Here is a 20,982-nt window from a genome sequence, read left to right as displayed (position 1 = left end):
AGGATCCTCCAGCCCCTTTCCTGCTCCTTCAGGATCCTCCAGCTCCTTTCCTGCTCCCTCAGATTCTCCAGCTCCCTCAGGATTCCCCAGCTCCCTCAGGATTCTCCAGCCCTTTCCCTCTCCCTCATGAATTCTCCAGCCCTTTCCCAGCTCCCTCAGGATCCTCCAGTCCTTTCCCAGCTCCCTCAGGATCCTCCAGCTCCCTCAGGATTCTCCAGCCCCTTTCTTGCTCCCTCAGGAATTCTCCAGCTCCCTCAGGATCCTCCAGCCCCTTTCCTGCTCCCTCAGGATTCTCCAACCTCTTCCCAGCTCCCTCAGGATCCTCCAGCCCCTTCCCAGCTCCATTCCCTTCCCTGGACACGCTCCATCCCCTCCAGGTCTGTCTTGGAGGAGCCCAAACCTGACCAGAACTCCAGGTGTGGCCTCAGCTGTGCCCAGCACAGGGGACAGTCCCTGCCCTGGGGCTGTGGCCATGCCAGGGCTGGTGCCAGCCAGGTGCCAGTGGCCTTCTCAACCAGCACTCCAGGTCCTTTTCCATCAGGCAGCTTCCCAGCCTCACTCCCCAGCCTGGAACACTGCTTTTGCCCCCATGGTGCTGGCACAGAACATCCTCCATGCCCTCACCTCTAGCATACTCTGTGCTGGAATTAAGCCAAGACTGAATGATTTGAAAACTCCTGTTTCAAGCACTGCCCTGGAACCGTGCCAAGGCCCAGAAGAACCTGGAAGAAAGTCAGGAAGGAAAAGGGGGAAGGGGGAGTTTCCTTACTTACTCTGTAGTTACGGTAGGGGTCGGGGTCTGTGTACTGAACCCTGAAATTCTCATACTGCCCACCACGCCAGAAGCGCTCTATTTCATAGTCATAATAGGGATCTGCATAGGGATCAAGCCTACAATGAAAAACAGGGAATGTTAGAGAGGGAAAAGGCACCTTGGCACCACAAAAACTGTGTGTGCTAGGTCAGCTCAGCCACTGTGACAAGAAAACCACGTTCAGTGCAGCAGGGCTGTGCAGAGATGTTTATTTTCTACACAGCCCAACCAGACAAGACTTTTTAAAGTGAGGCTTATCAGAGAAAAGCACAAACCTTTCTTGATAAACACCAAAAAAAAGAGCTACCAAAAATTCAGCCTTCAAATCAATGTGGTGCAAACACAGAAAGTGCTTTTGAGAGCCTGCAAAGGGAGCAGGACATGCTCTGCCTCATTGATTGAGAGCTGGGATTTCTGCCCAAGCACCCACAGCTCATCCCAAACTCCTTCAGGAGGGGAAGGGATGGAGACTCCCCAGTTCCCTGCCCCTGGAGTGATGGCTGCCACCAGTGCCACCAGTACAGGACAGGTGCTGAGCTTTCCACAGGGAGCAGTGGAGCTTTTGGGGTGGGTCAGCAACACTCTGCACCTGGAATTAGCCCCTGGAATGAAGGCACGAGTTCTGCAGCTCAGATTCTCCAGTGGGAATCAGCTGCTGGCCCAGCCATGGACTGGTGGCACACACAAAACTGCAGAAGGATGGATTTCTGGGGAGGAGGAGGAGGATTGAAACCCCACCCTCCTTAAAGCTGCTTCCTCCATTTCCTGATTTCTATTTACATTGTTTGATGGTTTTAATCCCCCAACTCAACAACATCCAACCACCTGGAGTGCCAATATCAGATCCACTGTGAGGATGAGGAGGGGGTACAGGGAATAAGAAACTTCCAGGGCCACAGAGGAGTTGGTGGCAGAGCTAAGATTATACAGCAAGTGCTCCCAAATTCCAGATTATCCATAATGAGGCTCTGATTTATCAAACAACTAATAAAGGGGCCACTTTTTGAATTTTACAAGTGCCAAAGAACCAGGTTAAGATGAAGGTGCTGCCCTGTGAGTGGTACTTGTATTTCTTTCAGTGCTTTTAAATAATTTAGGATTTCTCTTTTGGACTGAAGCAATAAGCCAAGGGAAGGAGAAGTAGGATTTTGGTATGCAACAAACTCCTGATGCAAACAACCCCAAACCAGCCTGGATTCAGTGACATCAGGTGTTCAACGAGACAAGAAAACATCTCAAGCCACGCCAGAAAGGAAGCTCTGCTTTTTCACACAGCCTCAAGCCCAAATTTCCCCTTTCTATAATATTGGTGGAGGTTTTTTAATTTCAAAAAGGATCACTGCTGTGTGTTTTGGTAATTCAGTGCTTATATCATTAGAAAACAATTGGTACCACCCCAAAAACAGTCCAATATATCCACTGAGTCACTGCTGAGGGGACAGCGGTCCATCTGTGGCCTCGGAAGTTGGAGGAAATGCAATGGAAAAAAAGGCAAAGGAAAATTTTCTTACAGTTGTAACAGTACTGGAATCAAAGACCTGCTTACCCATAGTTAATGTTTTCTTTGATGTCCACCTCCCTATAGTTATTCAAAAAAGAAAAAGGGATTCATGAACTACTGAGACAGCTCCACGTGTCACAGGACAGTGCTGAAAGCATTTTCCACATCCCAGCTGCACTTCCAGTGCTCAGGTGGCTGCAAGGTGTCCAATGGGGCAACTAATTGTGTGTGGGCAGGAGAAAAATCTGTATTTTCTAGAGCTTACAGCAGCAGATTCATAACTTTTCCCTTCACACACAATGAAGATATTTTAATGTCACAGCCTGCTCACGCAGCCTTCAATTTTCAGGAATTCCAATTGTTGGATGAGTTTTGTTTAACACTGGTTATGTGCAATACATTTTTTTCTGGACTATAGGAAAACCAGGCCTGCTCTTAACAGTTCCTACATCAGAGAGGCCCAAAATGCTGCTGGTGCATTTCATAGGTCAGTCATAAAATGAAGAAAATGGATGAACAGCCCCCAGAACACTGAGGGCAAACCTCTGGTGCCTCTGAGAGGAACACAAGGCCAAGATCCAGAGCTAATTAAACTCAGGAAAATATTAATACTTTAGAAATTTATTTTCCTTCAGAACTGAGGACAGAGTTTGTTTTTTTTTTTTTGTTTTTTTTTTTTTTGTTTTTTTGTTTTTTTTTTTTTTTTTTTTTTTTGTTTTTTTTTTTTTTTTTTTTTTTTTTTAATTAGGGAAAGGAATTGCACTCCAGAGCAAATCAAAAAATATTGAACAAAAGCTTAATCTACTCCTTTCCAGACGTTTTTTAGTAATTCATCCACTCTAAAATAAACAGAACTAAGCCTTGCAAACCCTCTGGGAGTGGAAATATTTCCATAATCTGTCCATGTAGGAAGAACAGAGGATGCACGAGCAAGGAAAGACAAATCCACCTGTATTCCTTCAGAATCCAAGCCTCTTTCCCAAAAATTCTCTTCCCATTCCTTTTCTTGGCTCGAGAACTACCAAACAATTTCCCAGAGCTGGGTTTGAGGTCTCCAACACTTTCAATTTTACCTTAAAACCCCAATGACCTGAACACTTAAATTTAGGGTGCTTCTTGTGGCCAGCTTTGTTTCTCCCAGTGCCCAGTTTAACTGGGACCAGTCCAGGTGTTTGTTAAGCCAGTTCTGCACCAGTGCAAAGAAGCCCCAGCTGGGGCCATCAGCTCCTGCACACTGAACACGCTCCAACTTCGCAGCCTCACCTGGAACGCTTTTAAATTCTCATGGTTAGGGTAAGGAAAAAAAAAAAAAAAAAAAGGAAGGAAAAAAAGCTGGAAGAACACACTGGTGTGAGGGAGGCAATGCAGAGCTGGAGAGAGCCCAGGAGGGAGCAGAACTCCAAGGAGATTGGAGCAGGAAGGGTTCAAGGAGACTGGGAAGGGAGGTGGGGTTGAACCGGCGCGAGCGGAGGCGGCTCAAGTGTTTAACCTCCCGCTCCATGGGAGCTGCTCCCCGTTTGGAGGTGACATCCCCCCCAGTCTGGAGGGACAGTGAGCCCCAGGCAGGCTCCCTGCACTGCACTCCCACCCAGCTGTTATCCCTGGGGCAGCCCAGGGGTGTCTCTTACGCGGGGTCCCGGACGTCTCTGGTGATGCGGTAATTCCAGTCCCGGAAAAACTCGTTCTCCTTGTCGAACTCCCGCTCGTCCTCCCCGATGGTCACTGTGAACCTCTTCTCCTCAAAGTCAGGCTCCTGCTCTTTCCTCATGGTTGCTTTTTTTAATACCTTTTTAAAGAGAACAAGAAGTTTTAATACCTTTTTTTAATATATATATATATATTTTTAATACCTTTTTAAAGACCACAAAAACAGCGTGAGAAGGTTCCTGGGGCAGGGAGAAATTGGAATATTAAAAATCCTGCCCTCAGGAGATTTCCTGCAGCCAGAGCACCTTCTTCCCTTCAGAATGTGCAGGATACTGGACTTTTCCTGATTAATTCCCTGTTCCACTAGCTCAGAACAGCAGGAAACAGAAGTTTCCCCCCTGCAGTGATCACAAATTGGAGAAACAGGTACTGAAGGGAGGGAAATTGGATCAACTTAAAGCTTTGCTTTGTGCAAGGCTGGACTTGAGGAACAGAAATTCTCACTATTTCTAAAATATAACCCCCCCAACCTGGATTTGAGCTCCTCTTGGCTGTCTAACAACTGTGATGCACAAAAAAACATACTTAATAGATTAGAAGGAATGGAGAAAGAGCAAGACACTCGTGCTCCAAAAGGAGCTTTTCCAGTGGATTTTGGAGGCAGCAATTCCCTGAGGAAGGAATTTACCTCTTTAGCATGCCGGAGTCCCCTCTCCCAGGCACTTTCTGTTGGAGGGTCTGGAGGAGGTGGAGGTAAGATTTCATCAACCACTGGGCCTCCCTGTTGGAAAGGTGAGGAGAGCAGGGGAAGACACTTGAGTTAGTTTTAAACAGCAAAGCTGTGCTTTGTAAAGCTACCTCAGAGTCACTCCAGACGTGCCTCAGCTGCACTAAGCTGGGAAAGCATGGAAAATTACCCCCCTCTACTGGCAACTCCAAGAGCTCCACCTGAAAATCACATCTCCAGCTGCTGAGGCATTAGGTCAAAATAAAGAGGAGGAAAAGCCCAGGATGGTGGAATGGTTTGGGTTGGAAGGCACCTCGAAGCTCATCTGGTTCCAGAGGAAGGGACACTTTCCACCAGACCAGGCTCTCCAAAACCCCACTTGGAACACTTGCAGGGATGGGGAGGGTGGTGCAGAAGCCATAAACAGCCAGAAGAGATTCCATACCCAGGGGTTGGCTGGCATCAGCGGGTGAGGGCCCATGGGAGGGGCACCGTTGGGGGAGAAGGGCTCAGGTTTGGAGATCAGGGAGTAATTCCCCTTGTCGTTCACTCCGGGGTGGATGAAGCGACAGTTCATGCCCCATGTGCAGTGCCCTGTGGGAACACACAGCTGTTAGATCCCTGCTTCCAGCAGCAAGCAGCACTTCAGAGTGTTGCACTTCAGCCCCACAGCCACCAAAAACCCCACCAGGCTTTTAAAACCCTTTAAGGAGTAACGTTGTTGGAGGTGGTTTGACTTTGCTCCTCGCCAGCTTGGGTGGGATTTAGCTGTTTTCACACACATGGGGAGAGATTTGGCACTCTCCACCTGCCAGAGGGGACAAAGAGATCCAGACACAGATGGATCCATGTACAAGAACCTTATTCCCATGGGGAGAAGGGAGAGCTGGACACACACTGTTAGTTAAATGTAGGAATGAGCCTATGAGATCCTCATTTGTTAATGACAAACATTTCCAATCAGGAGCTCTGCCTTTCACAAGAAACCTGAGGGCAAAGCAAGCACCACAGTGCATCCCAAACAAACAGTGGTGAGGCAGGGAGCAGAATCATGGAATGGTCTGGGCTGGAAGGGCCTTAAAGCCCATCCAGTTCCAATCCCAACACCTTCCACCACCCCAGGCTGCTCCAAGCCCTCTCCAGCCTGGCCTTGGACCCTTCCAGGGATGGGGCAGCCACAACCTCTGTGTTTTATTCCAAAAACTCCTGCAAGTCTCCCTTTATTTACCTCCTGCAGGCCCACCCCGCTGAGGGCAAAGCCCTTTTTGTGTAGTGGCTCCATGAAAATTCAGCTTTGGCCACCAACAAACAGCAGGGTGATGCTGAGGATGCCTGGGGCAGAATTTATCATGTAACAGCAGCTTAATGGAGAACAAAAATCCCCAAACAGGACCAGCTGCAGCAGCTTTGGCTCCTCACACACCCCAGAGTGTGGTTACCTTTCATGAAGAAGCGGCAGGTGGGCCGTGGCCTCACCTTCCTGTCGTTGGGGTCTTTAACTTCCCCTTCTTCCAAGTCATCATCCTGGAACAGACACACAAAGCTGACATTTCATGTGGGGCGTGCCCTGCAGGGCCTGGCATTTCCCAGTCTGCTCAAACACCAGGCACTGAGAGCCACCCTGGGGGAAAACCATGGGAGAAAAACAAGGTCAGGTTACAGGAATGCCCCAGAGCACCTGCACAAGGTGAAGACTGAGGATTCCAGGTGGCTGTAAAAGCACCTTGCACTGTCCCAGGCTGCTCCAAACCCCGTCCAGCCTGGCCTTGGGCACTGCCAGGGATCCAGGGGCAGCCACAGCTGCTCTGGGCACCCTGTGCCAGGGCCTGCCCACCCTCCCAGGGAGGAGTTTCTTCCCAATATCCAACCAAACCCTGCCAGTTCCACCTCGTTCTATCACTCCATACCCTTGTCCAAAGTCCCTCTCCAGGGACAATGTCACAAATGAACTTTTCAGGATAAATCCAACAGATTTCTTCCAGTCATCTCCACCTTCCCTTCTACTCCTCAGCTCCACGTTGGAGTTGGGAACCAGTTCAAACAAAACTGTGCCTCATCCCCAGGGACTGCAACCCCAGGAATAAATTCTGGTAGCTGGAGGTTGCTCCAAGATTAAGAAATAACAGACATGAAACACCTCCAGAAGAAAAGTTCTTGGAACTTTCAAGTACCAGCATTTTCTCCTTTCTCCAAGGAGAAAAAAAAAACAAAAAAAAAAACCCTTCCCCAGCTTTGTTAGGCTGCACTTGGAAAGCCAAAAGGAGCTGAAAGGAGCTGGGGATGCAGGAGGCAAAGGTACAATGACCAGAGAGGTGTCACAGGTATCTGGCCAGGAAATCAGGATTTCATCCCAAAGGACATCCTGGTTTTCCCTCTCTGCCTCCATTTCCCCATTTTCAGCACGTGAAACATGGTGAAGAGGGAGCATCTGGAGAGGCCTTCCCTCTGCCTGGCCACAGCTGTTCTCTGGGTGGAAAACTGAGGGAAATTCTCTCCTTTGATCCGGTGAGCAGCTGGGCAGAAGGAAAAAGCCATCCCTTGGCTGCAGACAAACCCAGGAGCACAGAGAGGAGGGTGAAGAGCCTCTCCTGCTGCATTCCTGAGCCAGCCAGGGACAGAGAGCTCTCCTCAACAGCAACGGATTTAAAAGCCTGCACTTATATTCCAATTAAAATTTACATTAATATTCCCCTCCCTCCACGCCAGGAGGCTGAAAGCAGAAGAAAATGCAGAGCTTGAAGTTTTCCCCAAAGCTGGGGCTGGCTTTCAGTGCTGCATGAATGGGAGAACCAGCTCCACTCTGCTGCTTTCAAAAGAGCTGTGTGAAGTCTGGAACAAAAGGGGAAGTATTTATTTCTGGGAGGTCTCCTTGGAATCAGGCAGCTGAGAATGCTGTTATGAGTTAATGTATGAAAACCAGGGTACAGATTCATCTCCTGCTTTGTGAGGAGAGCTCCCAAGAATGCCTCAGGCTCCAAAGGAGAGCATTCATATTTTAATCAAGGAGCAGGCATGGAGTGAGGACTCCAGGAATTTTTTTTCTGCCCCTAACTACTGGAATTCCTTCTAACTGATTCAGGAATACATAAAACCTTTGGAAAACACGTGTTGAACAAAATCACCTGCCAGGATGGGCACGAGGGAGAAAAACTACATCATTTTTGAAAGCAATTAGACTTGTCAGTGAATTAGGGAGAGTAAAAACCACACCAAATATGATTCTTTAGAGAAAAGGGAGGAGCACAGTGAGGCTCCAGGAGCTTCCCAGGTCCCTGTGGCCAGGTCAGACCCACAGGAATGGGCCCTGGAAGGACAGAACATCTCCCCTGCTCAGCTGAGGAGCCCCAGCAGTGACCCCACCCCACTCCAGTGCTTCCCTGCACGTCCCCAGGACACTCCCACACCCCAGCCCAGCTGTGCAGCTGGAATTCTGGAATGGGGAGCCAGCCCAGGTGCTCTGCACCAGCAAATTCTCTTCACACTCCCACCACTGGGATGCAATTCCAGACCAGGAGCCCACGGGAGGGGTTTTACTGGAATTACTCTGCCCTGTTTTCTTCATGGAAAAGGAGGAAATTGCTGTTAAGCTGCACAAAACAGCTGCTGCTCTGCAGAGCTCCCTGCTGAACACAACCATGGCTGAAGGTGAGATTTTCCCTAACCCCCACTTGCAACTAAACCCCACTTTTGATTTTTCTGAGTATCTTGGTTGGTTCAGGGCTGTGAAACACTGCACGTCCCTGACCCCATCCCCAAACCATGCCTTGGGTATTTTCCAGAAATCCCATCACCTTCCAATCCCTTTCTAAGCACCCAGATGCTGCTGGAGCCCCAGGAACAGCTCAGGCTCAGGGTTTGAGCAGCACAACCACCCCCCAGCACCAGCCCTGCATCTGAACAGCTCCTGGACACCCAATCCATGGGATTTGCTGTCAGCATCATTCCCAAGTCCCCCTGGAGCTGAGGCAGGGCAGTTTCCTACAGCACTGGAGTCTCCCCACACTGAGGGAACAAAGCTCATTTTGATGGCTCTGGCACAAAGTTTTGGTTCAGCACAGGGCAGTCCCTGAGATCAGGGCTTGCTCCATGCTCTGGCCTTACCTCCAGGGAAAAGGGTTCCCTGCACACCAGGGATGTGGATATTCCCACCAGGAGGAGGAAGGAATTGCAGTGGGAGAAGCAACCAGCTCTGCCCACCTCCTACTTACATCAATTTCTCCATCATCAATTTCCCCATCATCCTCTTCTTTCTTCTTCTCCTTGAGGGGATCCTGCCCATTCTTCTCATCATCACTTTTGCTGCTGGATTTCTTCTCATCCTCAGGGGCATCGTCTCCTTTCTCCTCTTCCTCATCATCCTCCCCAGCAGCTTTCTCCCCGTCCTCCTCTGCAGCAGCAGCACTGGGTTCCTCGGGAACCTCCTCATCATAGTCCAGCTCGTGCTCATCCAGCTCCCTGGTGACAGAGGACACTTCCAGGTCGTTTGTCCTGTCTTCCTCCTCCCCCTTGTGGGGCCGGGGGCTCTTCAGCTCCACGCTCTGCTCGTTGGTGTCGGATTCCTGCGACTTGGCCTCGCTCAGCCGATCCTCCTCGTCAGAGTGGTTCTCCTCCTCTCCCCGGCTCAGGGCCCTGCCTGCCTCCTCCTCCTCGCCCAGGAGGCTCCCCTGGCCACCCTCCCCATCGAGTTCCCGCTCTGAGCCGCTCTCCTTCAGGACCTCCTCATCAGAAAGCTGCTGGTCCTCTTCCTCAGGAGAGCAGGGGTTTCGCTCCGGGCTGTCGGAAACGTCCATCAGTCCCCGAGAGTCTGCAGGGCAGAGAACAGCTCTGGTTATGGGCAGCAAACTGGGCAAGCAGGGAAGCCTCACCCTCAGGGACTCATTCTCCCGTGCTTTGCTTCCTAAAGAAAGGTTCTTGGACCTCCTGGAAAGCCAGGCTGGATGGGGCCCTGAGGAACCCAACCCAGTGAGGGGCGTCCCTGCCCGTGGCAGGGGGTTGGAGGGAGGGGAGCTTTAAGGTCCCTGCCAACCCAAACCATTCTGGGATGCCATAAATTCAGGAATACGGCTTCCCATAGATCCTTCAAGAGGGAAATTCAGAGTTTAAACTGCACAAAGAACTGATTCCAATATTGTCCCAGACTGGAGTGTGCTGCCCTTCACAGACAATGACAGAGCTTGAGGTTGGAATTTCATAGAGCCCCAGACTGGTCTGGGTTGGAAGGGATCATAAAGATCCCATCCCACCCCTGCCATGGCAGGGACACCTTCCACTAGCCCAGGGTGCTCCAAACCCCATCCAGCCTGGCCTTGGGCACTGCCAGGGATCCAGGGGCAGCCACAGCTGCTCTGGGCACCTGTGCCAGGGTCTGCCCACCCTCACAGGGAACAATTCCTTCCCAAAATCCCACTTATCCCTGCACTCCTTCAGCCTGAGGCCATTCCCTGTGTCCTGTCCCTCCATCCCATGTCCAAAGTCCTTCTCCATCTTTCCTGCAGCTCTTTCAGGTCCTGCAAGGCCAAAGCTTCTCCTGCCCAGGTGAGCAATGCCAGCTGTGCCAGCCTTTCCTCCCAGCAGAGCTGCTCCATCCTCTGCTCCTCCTGGAGCCTCCTCTGGATCTCTGCAGCAGCTCCAGCTCCTCCCTGTGCTGGGACAGGTGGGGTCTCACCTGAGGGGGCAGAACCCTCAGTAAAGAGCCCAAAATCCCTTCAAAGCAGCAGATCCAGCTGCCTGCACAGAGACCTTCCTAGAAGATGTCTACACATGTGCTTGGTGGAAGTTCAAAATCCCATGTCTGTCAAGAATAAAGCCAATAAACCCAACAGAAAAGGGCAGGGTGCAAAGCAGGGAAAAAAAACCTGGGCCATACATTAATTTCTTTTACTCCAGAAACAAAAATCCCATAAATTATAGAAATGCCTGACTGGAACTGGCTGAGCTGACTGGGTGACATCCACACAAAAGCTCTAAATACCCTTAAAAAAAGCCACAGAATTACAAATCATCTTCATTTTAATGTGTCCCATGTTTTACTCCAGCTGGTCCCTGCAAGTTCATTTAGTGCTGCCACAAAACCATGGCATAAATGAGCAGAGTTCCACCTGTTATTTTTAAAACCCTTGGAGCAGAAATGCTACCCATGTCAGACTCTGGTTGCTCCTTGAAACACACCCATCACGAAATCAGAGTTTACTAATCTTTTATTAAGTTCCTATTTCACCTTTTCCTGACACTTTTCCCTGTTTGTCCAACTGGTTTTGCACAGGAAAGGTGATTTCCCATCAAAAAGCCCCACAGACACACCAAACACAGCCCCAAGAAAAGCAAATTGAGCCTTCCCAGCACCTGAACCCACAAAATCTTTTGGTAATGAACAGAATTTGCTGCAAACTCCCAAGATCAACTCCAGAAAACGCTGCTCCTTATACTATGGGAGGTCTGCAGAGGAATTAAAACCAGAAAATAAATTCAAACCACTCCCAGAAGGACCTTAAGCTGTATTTTAGGACTGACTGTGCTCTCCCCAAGCCCTCAGAGCCCTGCTGCTATCAGTTAATTGATCAACACGAGATGATCTCAACATCAGCAGGGCCCAGAGCAGCAGAAAATCCACATTTTGAGCTCCCTCCCAGCTCCTCTTCTTCCTCTGCACACTGAAGTTGGTTCTGGCTCACCAGCAAGGTTCTGATTTCCCTGACAAGGTCAAACCCAAATGAAAAACCAGAAGTTGCCTCCTGGTGACAGCAACTCTGAGCAGTGCCCCAGGATGGAGCTGAAGCAAATGATCTCCTTATTGAGCACATCAAACCTGATGCTGAGCTCATAAATTCCTGCACAAATCATTATTGGCTCCAAGAGTGGGATTTTAATTCAGAATGGGGATTTTAATTGCCCAAGTGCCTGAGAAGTGACTTTGTGTGAACACAAAGGTCAGCCTGAGGAGGCCACCAGAAATATCAAATCTGCCAGGGGCACGTGGACTCAGGAAATTTGTTTTCTGTTCTCTTGCAAATACGCAGCACCAAAAAAAGAATTAAAAAAAAAAAAGGTATTTAAGTGAAGCAAATGGCTTTTTGTGTTTGACATGGAGACCTTTAGAAGGATGGGAGGAAACAAATATGTTCTGATGGTGAGGAATATAAAACACTGAAATACAAAACACTGACCTGCACAGCAGCTTTTATAAAATCCAGAGCATCCAGTAGTTGTAATAATTTCCTATTAATTTCCATCAGCAGAAATGATAAGAAACACAATAAATGATGGCCCAAGTGAGAAGGGTTCACAAAATCCAGGCAGGGAGGGTTTTTTTTTTGGGGTGTATTTCCTTGGATTCAGGGATTGGGCTGTTGCTCCAAGATTGCCCAAAACCAACAAAGCAGATTTTGGCAGCAATCTTACCCTGCATGGAAATGTCCCAAAACAAAGCCCAGATGTCCAAAGGTAAAATCAGCAGCAAGGAAAAAATTTGGGAGTTGGAAATTAAAAGGAAATGAAAAGGAAAACTGCCTGATGATGGAACAGGACAGCAAGTTTAATTCCAGTTTTAAGTGTTGTCTTAAAATAATCTGCAAATCAATTTATTCCAAATCTTTGGAATTCTATGAGGGTTTTTTTTTTTTTTTTTGAGATGGTTTTTAAACTGCAAATCACAATTTATCCCAAATCTCTGCAATTGTGAGAGGTTTTTTCTGGAGAGGTCTTCTTAATGTGAAAATCACGATTTATCCCAAATCTCTGAAATCTTGAAAGGATTTTGGGGATTTTTTAGGGGTTTTGGGATTTTTGTACATTTGGGGTTTTTTAAATTCCTTTCTGCTGTCCTTTAGGGAAACATAAAGACAAAAATCACAAAAACTGAGAAAAATTTACTCCTTGGAAGTATTTGAAATCAAAGAGCAGTGACAGACGTGGCAGAGCAGAAACCCCCAGGTTTCATCCCTCCCTCATCATAAACTTGGCCTTTTTTTGTGCCTTAAAACTAAGCCAGTTCCTTCCTAGTTCAAAACCAGTCATAAAAGCAAAAAATTAACTCTCCTAAGCCCCAGATAAGCTTGTTTGACTTGCAGCTCAGGCAAGAGGCAGGGATGTATTAATGCCTCTCACCGAGCAGCCTTTTATCTTTAAAAATCTTGAAAATTCAGGCAAAGCTGCCTTTGGTCCCAGCTGCACAACTATTTCTGTTCCAAAAGCAGCTCCTTTTGCTCAAAGTGTGTCAAATATTCCTTTCCTGAGTGTCTGAGGCAGCTTGGGGCAGCACAGGGCACTGGGAATTCCAGCCAGGCTCCCAAACCTCTCCAGGCTAAATGAGCTGGGCCAGCCTTGCCATGGAGAGTAAATGAAATAAATAAGGGGCATTTTCAGGCAAAAAAAAAAAAAAAAAAAAGGTCTTTCCTTGCTTTTGGAATGACTTGAGCATGCCTCAGTGAGCTGAGAGCCTCTTCAAAGCAGATCACAGCTTCTGAGGGAAGAAATTGAGGATGTGGCAGCAGAACTTCCCAGGAATGAGGAGCTTTTAGTCCCACAGCACATCAGTGACCTGGAAGTTTCACAGCCTGGGCTCTGCAATATCTCAAATTAGGGAATGAAGGATGAACTGCTCCTGAATTGATCAGAGTCCCATGGCTTGCACAAGGTGGGACAGAGGTGCTCCTCCTGCCTGGCCATCCTCACCGTGCCTGGATGCACCAGGCAGGAGCCAATTTGCTCCTACTAAAGCCTCCTTAGAAACATTCAAAATGACACATTTCCCCCCCTAAAAAGGGGAGGAGAAATTTGTGGAGATGCTACAGAAATTTAAATTCACCTTCTTCACTTCCTGTAGAAGATATTTTTATCAAAGCTTAATGACATCCAAGATTTTTTAACTTAAAGCACTGGGATTAAGCAGCCTTGGCACAGCACTAAGGGCAGGGAGAGAAAAGCCCTTTGCTACTTAAGTTGCTTTTAAAACCCCTCTTCCACCTGGCCAGGACACTTTTAAATAATACCCTGAACCTCACACCTTTGTCACTTGATTTTCACAAGGCCAGAGGAGTCAGAGCAGGAATTTTAACCCAGCAGCTCCTTTTGTAAAATCAGGCCCAATTTATTCTCTGTTGTTAACTGAACAGCACCAAAAGGTGCAAAATTAAAAGGGAAGAGATTCCAGGCAGGAACTGAGTTCCTACAAAAACCTGGAGCTGGGCAGAGCCTTAAAATCCTACAAATATTCATGGATATGAAGAACCAAGTGCATTCCCCATTTCTGTCCCCCTGGCAGCCCTGGGGGAGGTCACAGGACACATGGGAAGGGAAAAAAAAAGAGAGGGAGCTTTTCCCTTCAGGCTGAAATCTTTGGGATGAAAGGATAAAATCCACTTCCTAAAAGCCAAAGAGCTGCTGTGAATCAGAGCCATGACATGCAGGGGTGCAAGCAGAGCAGCAAAGTTCTGGAGCAGGGTGCAAGAGCAGGCAGGAACCACGAGGGAGCTGAGGAGAGGGAACAGTGCTGACAGGACAGGTGAGGAGAGAAGGGCAGCACACAAAGATTCAGGGAACAAAGAACTGCAAAAGCAGAGGCAAAGCAAAACCAAGGGCAGGAAGCAACACAGGGGAAAGCATGGAAGAGCAGTGACAGCAGGAAATCAATTCCTCAGGATCCAGGAGAGGGGAAGCACAGAACACTGAGAGGATGAACCCGTGTGCAGCCCTGGCCTGACTGCAATTCCAGCTGCTAACAGGGTTAATTAACCCAAATCCTCATTCCTCGGCCATCCTTAGGGAGCTCTGAGGTGCAGGATGCCCAGGGAACTCAGCAGCTCTCAGGGCACCCTTTAATGCCCCAAACCCAAACCACAGTCTGGTGCTGAGAGGCATTTCCAGGAGCTGAGCAGAGCTCAGAGAGCTCCAATGGGGAATGTTCCCCATGGATTTGTGGTGGGGACCTGAAGGGAAAAGCAGCTGCAGTCTGTTTTCCCAGCACAGCTGATTTTTCCTGCAGCTCTCCCCCAGCAAATGCTGGGTGTGAGTTCTCAGGGCCTCAGGAAGAGACAAGCAGCAGGGTCATACCTGGCTCCAGCAGGATTTGGGATAATCCCACTCAAAAGACTGATTTTGGATCAGCAGTTTGGCAAAGAGCTGTCCTGATAAACTGGGAGCCTTTCCCTGAATCCAGGCAAACCTTGGGAAGAAAGAATTCACACCCTGGAGGTGCTGTCCTTGCTGCAGCTCTGAGGAGACTCACCCCAGAGCTGACCCCACAGGTAACAGACCCCAAACCCACCTGAGAGCTGACCCTGCAGGTGACAGACCCCAAACCCACCTGAGAGCTGACCCTGCAGGTCATGGACCCCAAACCCACCTGAGAGCTGACCCTGCAGATGACAGACCCCAAACCCACCTGAGAGCTGACCCTGCAGGTGACAGACCCCAAACCCACCCCAGAGCTGACCCTGCAGGTGACAGACACCAAACCCACCTGAGAGCTGACCCTGCAGGTGACAGACCCCAAACCCACCTGAGAACTGACCCTGCAGGTGATGGGCCCCAAACTCACCCCACAACTGACCCCATGGGTGACAAACCCCAAACCCAGCCCAGAGGTGACCCTGCAGCTGATGGACCCCAAATTCACCCCAGGACTGACCCTGCAGGTGACAAACCCACCTCAGAACTGACCCCATGAGTGACAAACCCCAAACCCAGCCCAGAGGTGACCCTGCAGCTGATGGACCCCAAATTCACCCCAGGACTGACCCTGCAGGTGACAAACCCACCTCAGAACTGACCCCATGAGTGACAAACCCCAAACCCACCCCAGAACTGATCCCACAGGTGACGGACCCCAAACCCACCTGAGAGCTGACCCTGCAGGTGACAGACCCCAAAACTACCCCAGGACTGACCCCATGAGTGACAAACCCCACACCCACCCCAGAACTGACCCCGCAGGTGATGGACCCCAATCCCATTCAGAGCCGACCCCACAGGTGATGGACCCCAAAACTACCCCAGAGCTGACCCCACAGGTGATGCACCCCAATCCCAATCAGAGCTGCCCCCGCAGGTGATGCACCCCAATCCCATTCAGAGGTGACCCCACAGCTGATGCACCCCAAACCCACCCCAGAACTGACCCCACAGGTGATGGACCCCAAACCCAGCCTAGAGCTGACCCCGCAGGTGACAGACCCCAATCCCATTCAGAGCTGACCCCGCAGGTGATGCATCCCAAACCCACCCCAGAACTGACCCTGCTGGTGATGCACCCCAATCCCATTCAGAGCTGACCCCACAGCTGATGCACCCCAATCCCATTCAGAGCTGACCCCGCAGGTGACAGACCCCAATCCCACTCAGAGCCGCCCCCGCAGGTGCCAGACCCGAAGGCCAGCCCGGGCTGTCCCGGGTGCCGGCGCTGCCGGGCCCCGCAGTTTGTGCCCCCTCACCTCCGAGCCTCTCCTGCCGGGCGGGCTCTCCTGCCGTGCCCGCGGCTGCTGCCGCTCTCCCTGTTCCCACTGCCTGCCGAGGGGGGACGGTCAGAGCCTCCCGCACCCCTGCGCTCTGTCCCGACCCCCCCCCAAAGCCTCCGGCTCCCCCCGAAGCCGGGGCCGCCCCCTCCCCGTTCCCCGCCCCGAACAAACGGGGCAATTCATTCATTTCCGCGCCCTCCCGGCCCCGAGCGCCCTCCGGCCTCCCGCGTCCCCCCCGACCCCTTCAGAGCACCGCCGGCCGCTCCCCTCCTCTCCCCGCCGCCCTTCCCGGGCCGCTCCCCGGCGGTGCCGCTGTCCCCCCCTCTCCGGTGCCGCCCCCGCCCCGCGCTTCCCCCCCCCACTCCCGCCGGGCCCGGGCCCGCCCCCCCCTCCCCGGCGCTAGGCCGCGGCGGCGCGGGCGGCGGCTCACCGGCGTCGGGAGGGGCGGCGGGGGCCCGGCGCGGTGCGGGGCGCAGCGGGGGCGGGCCGGCGGGCGGCGGGGGCCGGCGGGGGCCGGCGGGGGCGGCGGCGGCAGCGCGGGACGGGGCGGCGGAGCGGCCTCTACTCGCGGCGGCGCAGGGCGGCCATGGCGTGACGTCATCCGCGCGCGACGGGCCCCCGGCGGCGGCGCGAGGGGCGGGGCGGGGGAGCGCGCGCTTCGCTTCCCCCCCCTCCTCTTAAAGGGGCCGCGCACGGCGCGGACGGAGCGCGCAGGTGTGCGCGCACGGGCGGACACGGGGGCGCGCCGAGGGGCGGGCAGGTGCAAGGTGTGCCCAGGTGCGCCCAGGTGTGCCCAGGTGTGCCCAGGTCGCTGCCGAGCGCGGGGATCGGGGAGGGTTTCAGGGTGGAAGGGAGCTCTGGCAGGGACACCCGGGGCAGGAACGCGCCCCCCAGGTGGGTTTGGGATGTCTGCGGAGCGATGGGATCCCCCCGTCAGCCGGCCCAGCCCCTCCTCAGCCAGGACAGCGCTGCAGACCCCACTGGGGCGGGCCGGGCAGGAGGGGCGGGGGAGGAGCCTCCGTGACAGGTACATAAGGGCAGGTGAGGCACACGGAGGAGAGCCGGTGTTCCCTGCGGGTGAGGCGATGGGGAAGCTCCACTGGACCCCCCCCCACCATGGGGCTCCTGGCTTGGATCAGCAGGGCTGGGGGTGCTCCCGTGGGTGCCCGGTTGCCCTCTCCGGGGCTGGTGTCTCACCTTTGCCCCAGCGCTGACTCAGTTTCCCGCGTGTCCCTTTGCGCAAGAGCCGTGCTGGCAGGGGACTCTGGCCGGGCGGCCAGCGCTGGCCTGGCCCTGGCCAAAGGGCAGGACCAGCCCCTGTAAAGGCAGCGGTGGCAGAGCTCAGGCTCACTTGTGTCGCTGGCGGAGATCTGCAGCAGACGGGGGCCTGGAGCAGATCCCCTGGAGCAGATTTGGACGCGGGGTGGGAGCGGCTCTTGAGCTGACGGGGACGCTGTCCTTCCTCCCCGCAGGCTGCCCCCAGCTCCTCGCGTGATGGATTACGCCAAGTCCCTGAGCCAGCGCCTGGCTGCCCCCGTGTCCAAGTAAGTGCCCTGTCCCCAGCACGGGGGACATCCCCCCCGGAGCCCTCCCTGGGCGCTGGCACTGCCAGGGGGGTTCTGCGGGGCTCTCCGAACACCCCAATCCCCGCGTCCCCCTCCCCAGATGTGTCTCGGCCAGCGCCTCCATGACCCAGCAGCTGCTGGCGGGCCCGGCCCCACGGCCCCGGCCCTACCGCGTGTGCAACTGGGACCGCAGCCTGCGCAAGGGAGTCACGGCCCCGAGCCTCGCCGAGCTGCTGCGCCAGGTCTGTGTGCCCGCCCGTCCGTCCGTCTGTCCGTCTGTCTGTCTGTGTGGGCCCTGCTGACCCCCGGCCCCTCCGCAGGCTCAGAGCGCCCTGGCCCTGCCCGCGCCCATCGCGCTGGTGCTGGACGAGGACGGCACGGCGGTGGAGACCGAGGCCTTCTTCCGCAGCCTGGAGGAGAGCACGGCCCTGATGGCCCTGAGCAAGGGGCAGAGCTGGACTGCCCCCAAGGTGAGGGGACCCCTGCGGGGGTCCAGCTGATGGACCCCAAACCCACCCCAGGACTGACCCCGCGGGTGACAAACCCACCTCAGAACTGACCCCATGGGTGACAAACCCCAAACTCACCTCAGGACTGACCCCATGGGTGACAAACCACAAACCCACCCCACGACCGACCCCGTGGGTGACAAACCCCAAACTCACCTCAGAATTGACCCCATGAATGACAAACCCCAAGCCCATTCAGAACTGACCCCAGGGGTGACAAACCCACCTCAGAACTGACCCCATGGGTGACAAACCCCAAACCCACTCCAGGACTGACCCCATGGGTGACAAACCCCAAATTCACCTCAGGACTGACCCCATGGGTGACAAATCCCAAGCCCCTTCAGAACTGACCCCATGGGTGACAAACCCCAAACCCACCCCAGGACTGACCCTGTGGGCGACAAATCCCAAACTCGCCTCAGGACTGACCCCATGGGTGACAAACTCCAAATTCACCCCACAACTGACAAACCCCAAATTCACCTCAGAATTGACCCCACAGGTGACAAACCCCAAATTCACCTCAGGGCTGACCCCATGGGTGACAAACCCCAAATTCACCTCAGGGCTGACCCCATGAGTGACAAACCCCAAACCCACCCCAGAACTGACCCCACGGGTGACAAACCCCAAACTCACCTCAGAATTGACCCCACAGATGACAAACCCCAAGCCCATTCAGAACTGACCCCACAGGTGACAAACCCATTCGGAACTGACCCCTGAGAGGCTGCTTTGTCCCCTGTGTCCCCCGCTGGGGGTGGGCTCGGGGGGCTGGGGGCGCAGCCGGTGACCGCCACGCTGCTCTTCCCTAGACACGTGGCTACCAGGTGAGCCTGTCCCGCAAGCCCCCGCGCAGGATCGACGTCGCCTGCGTCACCTTCGACCTGTACAAGACCCACCCGAAGGACCTGGGCTGCCTCAACGTCAAAGCCACCCTGTATGGCACCTACAGCATGTCCTACGACCTGCGCTGCCACGGCGCCCGGCGCCTGGTGAAGTGAGTGCGGGGGGCTGGGGACACTCCGGGGGACAGGGAGTCTTGGGGGGGATTTTTGGGGTGATTTTGGGGGAATTTAGGGGGGGATTTGAGGGGGTTTGGGGGGATTTGTGGAGGTTTGGGGGGATTTGAGGGGGATTTTGAGGGGGTTTGGGGGGATTTGAGGGGGATTTTGAGGGGGTTTGGGGGGATTTGTGGAGGTTTGGGGGGATTTGAGGGGGATTTTGAGGAGGTTTTGGGGGATTTGAGGGGGACTTTGGGGAATTTGAGGGAGTTTGGGGGGATTTGTGGAGGTTTGGGGGGATTTGAGGGGGATTTTGGGGAATTTAGGGGGCAATTTGAGGGGATTTGGGGGGATTTGAGGGGGATTTTTGGGAATTTAGGGGGGAATTTGAAGGGGTTTGGGGGGATTTGTGGAGGTTTGGGGGGATTTTTGGGGAAATTAGGGGGGAATTTGAGGGGATTTGGGGGAATTTAGGGGGGAATTTGAGGGGGTTTGGGGGGATTTTTGGGATGATTTTGGGGAATTTAGGGGGGAATTTGAGGAGATTTGAGGGGGATTTTTGGGAATTTAGGGGGGAATTTGAAGGGGTTTGGGGGGATTTGTGGAGGTTTGGGGGGATTTGAGGGGGACTTTGGGGAATTTAGGGGGGAATTTGAGGGGGTTTGGGGGGATTTTGGGGGAATTTAGGGGGATTTTGGGGAATTTAGGGGTTTGGGGGGAATTTGTCCAGCCCTTTTCCCCCCCAGGGCACGCTGACCCCTTTCTCCCTGCCCAGGGAAGCCCTGCGCTGGGCACTGCTCACCATGCAGGCCACGGGCCACGTCCTGCTGGGCACCTCGTGCTACATGCAGCAGCTCCTGGATGCCACCGAGGAGGAGCAGAAGGAAGAGGAGAAGGGCCCGCTGCCCCTTCAGAACCTCCTGCCCTGCGGCCTCCCCGCCCTGCCCTACAAGAAGATGTCGCAGTGAGGCTGGCTGGCCTGGCCTGTCCCCTCCGCTGTGCCCCCAGCCCTCGGGGGTCCCAGCACCCCGCTAGGTCAATGCCTGGGCAGAGGCTGCCAACGGTGCCTGGCACAGCCTCTCCTTGCACTCTGCTGGCTGAGTGTGGACGGATCTGCTCTGGAATAGCTGCTGCTCTGTAAATATATTTATTTAAGCAAAGTTCTCCTGAAGTCAGCTGCGTCTTGTGTCATCTTTGCTGGGGGGACACGCAGGACACGCGGCCCTTGCACTGCTTGGCACCCTGAGCTGGTGGTGTAAGAGGGGTGAGGAGGGGCCCTGTCGCAAGCGCTTCCCCAGGGGAGCTGCTGCCTTCATCCTCCTCCTCCCTGGCACCAGAGCCTGGCTCCCACCCCCTGGCACAGAGTGAGGCTCCCCTGGCACTGCAGCCACCCACTAAGCAGTGCTGGGGCAAACCCCAAAGCCCCTGGCCTGTGGCAGCTGGCACCACGCCTGTCCTTGCTCCCTTTAAAGGGACGAAAGATCCCCCTGCTCCTGGTGCCCCTGACTGGCACAGAGGGACACGGTGGGGATTGTTCTGGTCCCTGGGGTCCCCAGCCCTGTTGGCAGCCCTGGGCAGGGGCACTGTGCCCACCCCAGCCTTGCACAACTGCTGGTGCTGCCCTGGCCAGGTCCAGGGGCATCCCAAGTGCCTGGCAGCCCCAGGGATACCAGCTGGGAGACAAACAGAGCTGGGGGCACTGGGCTCCAGTGGCCTGGCCCTTGGGGACTGTCCTCGAGCGTCCCCAGAAAGATCCTGAAGC

At 53.6% G+C, this 20,982-nt stretch overlaps 2 protein-coding genes across 5 annotated transcripts in view; one reads left to right on the top strand and one right to left on the bottom strand.

Moving 5' to 3' along the window:
• Positions 1-16,639, bottom strand: part of ZC3H18 (zinc finger CCCH-type containing 18) — a 46,783-nt gene extending 30,144 nt beyond the window's left edge. Inside the window, exons 1-9 of one of the 4 annotated variants that reach the window (XM_053987073.1) lie at positions 16,116-16,137; positions 14,737-14,848; positions 8,898-9,493; positions 6,129-6,213; positions 5,135-5,283; positions 4,651-4,743; positions 3,944-4,101; positions 2,361-2,393; positions 774-891 (exon numbers count right to left, since the gene is read on the bottom strand). In XM_053987073.1, coding sequence (XP_053843048.1) covers positions 774-891; positions 2,361-2,393; positions 3,944-4,101; positions 4,651-4,743; positions 5,135-5,283; positions 6,129-6,213; positions 8,898-9,479 — 1,218 coding nt within the window. In that variant the 5' untranslated portion in view covers positions 9,480-9,493; positions 14,737-14,848; positions 16,116-16,137. Of the gene's footprint in view, positions 1-773; positions 892-2,360; positions 2,394-3,943; positions 4,102-4,650; positions 4,744-5,134; positions 5,284-6,128; positions 6,214-8,897; positions 9,494-14,736; positions 14,849-15,611; positions 15,624-16,115; positions 16,138-16,569 lie in introns of those variants that run through there. The other 3 variants (XM_053987074.1, XM_053987075.1, XM_053987076.1) reach the window with 3 other exon arrangements.
• Positions 16,640-16,956: 317 nt separating this feature from the next.
• Positions 16,957-20,395, top strand: CIDEC (cell death inducing DFFA like effector c). The gene is made up of 6 exons (XM_053987115.1): positions 16,957-17,033; positions 17,612-17,683; positions 17,805-17,946; positions 18,025-18,174; positions 19,032-19,216; positions 19,996-20,395. Exons 2-6 carry the CDS (start codon positions 17,634-17,636, stop codon positions 20,186-20,188), a joined length of 720 nt encoding a protein of 239 aa, XP_053843090.1. The 5' UTR covers positions 16,957-17,033; positions 17,612-17,633; the 3' UTR covers positions 20,189-20,395.
• Positions 20,396-20,982: the final 587 nt, after the last annotated feature.

Source organism: Vidua macroura, chromosome 11 (assembly GCF_024509145.1).
Source record: "Vidua macroura isolate BioBank_ID:100142 chromosome 11, ASM2450914v1, whole genome shotgun sequence".
Classification (NCBI taxonomy): Eukaryota; Metazoa; Chordata; class Aves; order Passeriformes; family Viduidae; genus Vidua; species Vidua macroura.
Note: the sequence above shows the minus strand (reverse complement) of the source record. Positions and strands in the feature narration are given on the sequence as shown.